The sequence below is a fragment of the Amblyomma americanum genome, chromosome 5 (assembly GCF_052857255.1).
Source record: "Amblyomma americanum isolate KBUSLIRL-KWMA chromosome 5, ASM5285725v1, whole genome shotgun sequence".
NCBI classification, from domain to species: Eukaryota; Metazoa; Arthropoda; class Arachnida; order Ixodida; family Ixodidae; genus Amblyomma; species Amblyomma americanum.
Window position 1 is genome coordinate 124,814,753 of NC_135501.1, and position 6,000 is coordinate 124,820,752.

At 41.8% G+C, this 6,000-nt stretch overlaps 1 protein-coding gene across 1 annotated transcript in view; it reads right to left on the reverse strand.

Annotated features, from left to right (window-relative positions):
- LOC144134998 (uncharacterized) overlaps positions 1 to 4,019 on the reverse strand; it is a 41,720-nt gene extending 37,701 nt beyond the window's left edge. Inside the window, exon 1 of the mRNA XM_077667780.1 lies at positions 3,828 to 4,019. Within this exon, the coding sequence (XP_077523906.1) occupies positions 3,828 to 3,956 (129 nt within the window). The 5' untranslated portion in view covers positions 3,957 to 4,019. The remainder of the gene's footprint in view (positions 1 to 3,827) is intronic.
- Positions 4,020 to 6,000: the final 1,981 nt, after the last annotated feature.

Consider the following 6,000-nt stretch of genomic DNA (forward strand, 5'->3'; position numbering starts at 1 on the left):
CAAATCTCTGGATATCCAAAGAGATTGTGCGCTTAAAGCGGAAAACAAAAAGACTTAGAAAACAAATCAGGAAGTCTCCCTCTCCTTCTAATATGCTCAAGCTTTCAGACATGCACCTTCAGCTGAAGGGATGCATAAGAAAAGCAAAATATAATTATCATCATGTAACCATGAAAACTTTCCTTGTCTCATCCCCTGCCAAGTTCTGGCGGCATTTTAAACCCAGAAAAGACCAATTCTGAGTATGTGTATCGACGGTGCGACTGTGACTGACAAGTCCCATATTGCGAACGCATCCAACAAATTTTTCTGTTCCATATTTACATTTGATGACGGCAAAATACCATATTTTGCATGCCATGGTAACTCCGCTATCAGTGATGTATCCATATCAGAACAAGGCGTCTTATCGCTTTTACTGTACATCGATACAAAAAAGGCACACGGAACTGACGGGATCCCAAACGCCTTCCTGTACAGGTACGCAGGGTGGTGCTGCAAATACTTATCTGTTATTTTTAGAATATCCCTATCTCAAGCAGCGCTTCCAGTTGACTGGAAGTATGCGGAAATTACGCAAATACCGAAAGCGGAAAACAAATCACTTCGAGCATCCTATAGACCAATTTGTCTATTGAGCACAAGCGCTAGAATAATGGAACATTTTATTTTCAAACATATCTTCTTTCCTGGAGCAGCACAACTTAGTCGATTCCCGACAGCACGGCTTCCGCAGGGGCATATCTACGGTCACGCAACTTATAGAGGCAGTGCATGATTTTGCAGCAGCACTCGATAAACAAAGCCAGTTTCATATTAATTTTTTAGATTTTGAAAAAGCTTTATACTACGTGTCCCACCCAAAGCTGCTAATAAAACTGCGAACCATACTCAAGAACGACACATTGCTTGCATGGATAGCAGCTTATCTCTCCTGTAGAGGCCAATGTGTGGGAATTGATGGAGTATGCTCGAGCTATATGTTTGTCCAGTCGGGTGTTCCACAGGGATTTGTTCTTGGGCCCCTTTTCTTCCTAGTTTTAGTTTTGCTCATGATTGTATTATTTATCAAGAAATTAAAAACTCGAATGACCAATCTCAAATAAATTTTTCGCTAGCTCATATAGAAAACTGGTGCTCAACGTGGCAAATGAAATGAACAGGAGGAAAACGGTAACAATGACAGTAACACGCAAAAGCAAACTCCTCCTATTTCCCTATTCCGTCAATGGACACCCTTTATCTTCCGTTAAAAGCTGTAAATACTTAGGTGTAATCCTCACCTCAGATCTCAGATGGAATGAACTTGTTTCATACATTACAAAAAAGGCAATGCAGAAACTAGGTTACATGGAAGAACCCTGCGCAATTCTACACAAGAGATAAAGCTCCTTGCCTTCGAAACTGTTATCAGACCCGTTCTTGAATACGCTTCTGTAGTCTGGGATCCGTGCACTCAATTAAACATTGCGAAACTCGAAAGCATCCAAAAAAAGTCAGCTCGATTCATCTATAACTAATATAGTTGGCGTACCTCAGCAACTGCACTTGTGAAAAAAGCTAATTTAGAACCATTACAATTGCGACGGTATTTTGAACGAATGAAATACATGCATCTACTCTACAATGGTAAGCTAGGTATAGATAGTAGCATTTATATCGAACATGTTATAAGGCGATGTACACAATCAAACCATTCCAAAAAATTAAAAGAATACATGTGCCGAACAGATACCTTTCAAAATTCCTTTTTTCCGAGAACCGTCCGCCAGTGGAACGCTTTCTCTTGTGACGCTGTGGAATGCCCGACTGTCGAATCTTTCTTATAAAAATTGAAGTGCATAAGTTTGCTCAACCTAAGCGTTTTTGGTTCCCGCTATTGATATTGCTTTGTGGTTGTGATTATTGTCATTGCTGATGGATCAGCGTATGTCAACCGTTAGTGTTTATTTACTAAAGCGTGCTATTGATGCCAGTGTTCTTGTGTTATGTGCCAGTGTTGTTTCTATATGCCTGAACAGCGCGAGCTTGTACAAAGCATTTTTCTTTCTTATTTTTTTTTATTTTTTCTTTTCTTCTCTGTGTTAATCCGCTCAAGCAGGCGGACGACACCACTGTTATCATTATCATATCTTGTAGCGCTTTTTTATGCTTTCTTCACCATATATGCTCACTCCTGCCAAAGAACCCTCTGCGAAGGCTGGCAATACCTCTGAAATGAATAAAATAAAATAAAAATAAAGTAATACTAAATAATTCCTCGCAGTCACAACCACCTTCCGAAAAGTGCACCTGTCATAACAGTGAAAACTGTAGCAGAGCAGCAATTCCTTCTCTCGACATATTCCTGGCACATCAATACGGCAACCCACGGTTTTGTACCTGCTATCACGACTCACTTGTGCCAGTACTTTTAACATCGAGGATACGTGTACAAGATGAGAGTCGTGGAACGCTCAGCTTTGCAATAGAAGAACTACGGAGAAAGACTAAGGCCTGATGCTGTGCATCTGGTCCATTGCGCTAGCCAAAGAAGAATTCACAACCTTTTAGAAAAATTGTGCCAAGAAGTCTGTTTTGTGTATCATGCTACAAAAGGCAACGAAGGTTATAGGGTGGCAAGCCCTGAATTTCAACTGACAATTTTTGAAACAAACTCAAATAACTGAAAGGGGTACTGAGGCCAACTGGCAGCAGTGAATCTTATTGGTTAAAATTCATTCTCTTGCTTTTTCTCCGCATTACGCTGACGTTTCACCGACAACAAAATAAACATTTTTTTTTCGAATAATTTGAGTTCAAAGACTTTCCCACCAGTCGACTAAAATTGGTGACGTCCTTACAGAAACAGACGGGCGGCCGTCGTTCTGAAATGAACGGCCTCAAAGCTTAGCCTCTGAGATCCCCATTTGAAAAATAGTCGTCGACTCATGCAGTTTACATTCGAAATCGGCTACTGGCTGCGACGCCTTTATTATTGAGAAAGCATTACACAGGTAGCTTTTACCGCATCAGCAAAAAGTGTCCGCAAACATTTTCCCACAATCACGTCGTTTTGTGGAGAACAATGTGCAAAAGTCTGATTGTTTTAGACAGAGCGTGAGTAGATCTTGCAATGGGAATGTCTGGTTGATGAACTGCAATTAGTTAATTAATGATATTGAATTAATGAAAAAAATGTTGTGTTTAAGGGAGGTATTGTCTGACTGATGTGATGGAAAACGATGTAAACAAAAGTATGTTAAAAACGTTTACAAAAATGTTAACAAAAATAAACAGAAAAAAGATTGAAAAGAACGCAATCAACAAAACAAATATAAATAAAAAGAACAAAATTTCAAAGAGTCGAAATAGAAAAGAAAAAATGGAAGGACAAACAGAGGAAAGGGAAAGGCTTTCGCACTGCCGCTATTAGGCAGACTTAAGGGCAATTCTACATTTTTTTGAATTGTTGAGTTTAGCTTATAACACTTCTGTTTATTGTAATGGGGTAATTTTGAGATTGGAACGGGAGTCCTCATTGGTACATACCAACTTCAGTTTTTGCTCAGTGTCTATTTAAATTCTCGCGGACGCCTGGCTTACCCAACTTGCGCTTTCACGCGCATTAATTTTCAGGTTGCTAATCTTCTGGCTACGTCATGCTGGTGCGTCATAGAAATGGCTCCTTTAAGAAGAAAGGTGTAAATCCGGCAACCACATATGGACAATTACTTGCTATTCGCTCCGGCCTACGACGAGTCTTTGACCACCACCCGTGACATGCCCGTCCATTTCCTTTACCTGCAGTAACAAACCACCGGTGCGTTTAAGTCGCAAACACTTACCGAGAAACTGTCTGTTGGATCCTGGTGCATCTTTAGCGGGCCGCCGGGTGTCTTAAGCTTACCCAGCACAAAGGCGCCTCCCGAAATCAGCAACAGAAGCAGCTTCACAATCGCGGGCATGGCGGTCATGCGGATAGCACAAGTGCGTAGTGCTTCTCGATGTGTTCACAGTAGTTGCGACTGACAGACACATTCGAGTTGCGAGACTAGAGATCCGTACGGTATGGGGAAGCAGATAGGGGACTGCATTTGATTTTGGTGCATTCATTCCTTCCGACCCAATTATTTCTTTTGACAGAGTGGGGCTAACATTGTCGGCATGTGAGCATTGCGCTGTGGTTGGTGACAGTGACTGAGTAATGAGCACGACAGGTACGAAATCTGTTCCCGACAATCAGGCGTTTGCTTTCTAAAAACAATGAATGCAATTCAGAGAATGTGAACACAGCTCGCCTTGAAAGCATGACAAATAAAATCTACCGCACAAATAAAATCCACAAATAAAATCTACCGCAGGCAGTTTATCTCTGAGGGGGAGGGGTCAAAATTGCTCCCCCGCTCCACTGAGAACTTTGTACAGTCGTCCACAGAACTATGTAGAGCGCTCAAACAACACACCGGGCAATACACTGGCGTCATTTACGAGTGCCCTAGGGCTTGAAACAAGACATTTTCGTCAATGCGCATTGCTAAGTACCGTGATTAACTCCTTGGGTCTAAAAGCTAAATCAAGCCCGCCAGGCCGTGGCGGCTGGCATAAATGCACATCAGAGCTTGCCGTTCGAACACTCTATATATGTGCGTGGACTGCTGTAGAATAAAAAAATCCTTATGGCTATTTTTTCTTCTCTGGCATGGCAGAAACAATAGCAGCTTTTCAGAATGTCAAAGAACAGTTTTGCCCGTGTGTATTGGCAGTACAAAAAAAAATTACTCTATTTGGGGTCAGGATGCAAATTGGTCGTCTTAAGCAAAGAAGGGCCAAATGTTTACTTTGCACTTACAGACAGAACTATTGTGGCGCGTCTGCATGACTGAATTATGACTTTTTATTAGGAGTACCAATAGATAAAGAGAAGACACTCTCACTCAAGCTTCAAAGGGAAGGACACTCGCAGCCGTTGGCTGAATTAATCTTTAGCCTTATGCACCGGAAGCCTGTCTATAAATTGCAGTTTAGAAAAAGAACGTTCTTGAGGAGGGAGACATCATGTAGATGACAAAGTAAAATGTCTGAAGGGAAACTCGGTCTACAAAGAGTTATTTAGGATACCAGGAAAACGCCATTGTTTTAATCGGTCAGAGGCGTAAGGAACGCCGAAGTTGATACCTTAAAAAAAAAAAAACTTTCTTTCGCTTTTTCCCTAAATATCCCTCCACTTACTATTTCATGAATGCACCTTTTGTTGGATGGTTAATATTTTGAACACAACATCCCACGCTTGAAATCAAACCGGCTAAGCGAATTTTGCCTTACCTTTGAAAGATATGATGACACATTCTCGAGCCTATCGACCTTCTTGTGCTACCGCAGTATCCACCTCAATAACCACAAACTACAAGCATGAAACGAAGAAGGAACGCGAAAGGAGAATCGTAACTAATCCTACGCCCCTATCCTGTGTCTTTAACTAAATGCTTCTTGGCTTCGCTTGACAAAACAAAACTGATTCATTCACTTTGCAATGCGTATGAGCCACTTTAAGAAAATATCGGCCGTACGAGATAGCCCAAATCATCTTGTAAGTTTGGGGTGCCCTGAATCTAGGTTTTAAAAACACTGACAGCTCCTTTCATCGGCTACGGTTGACTTAACTGTTGGTTCTTAGGAACACAAGCTAGCTGTAAATGTATACTGCCACTGGACGACCGAAGGTACCCTTGCTCATGAAAGAGGAAATCTTCAGATGGTAGGTAAACTCTTTTATTGCGCCCAAAAACAGGGGACCAGTCAAAGGACCGGTTGCGCTGACTTAGAGGAGGTCGGCTAAGACATGGCCGAAAAATGAGCAACAACCGTATCAGGCAGGAACTTTTCAAAAACAATGGAGCTTGCGTTTAGACTCTGCCTACAAGCCTGGTGTAACCACCAGGCTAACGTTGGGCTAGTGCGCTCGGTAGCACAGAGGCTTTGGCTTAGTGCTTCGGCGTTGTTTCAAAAGCGGCTTGTAGC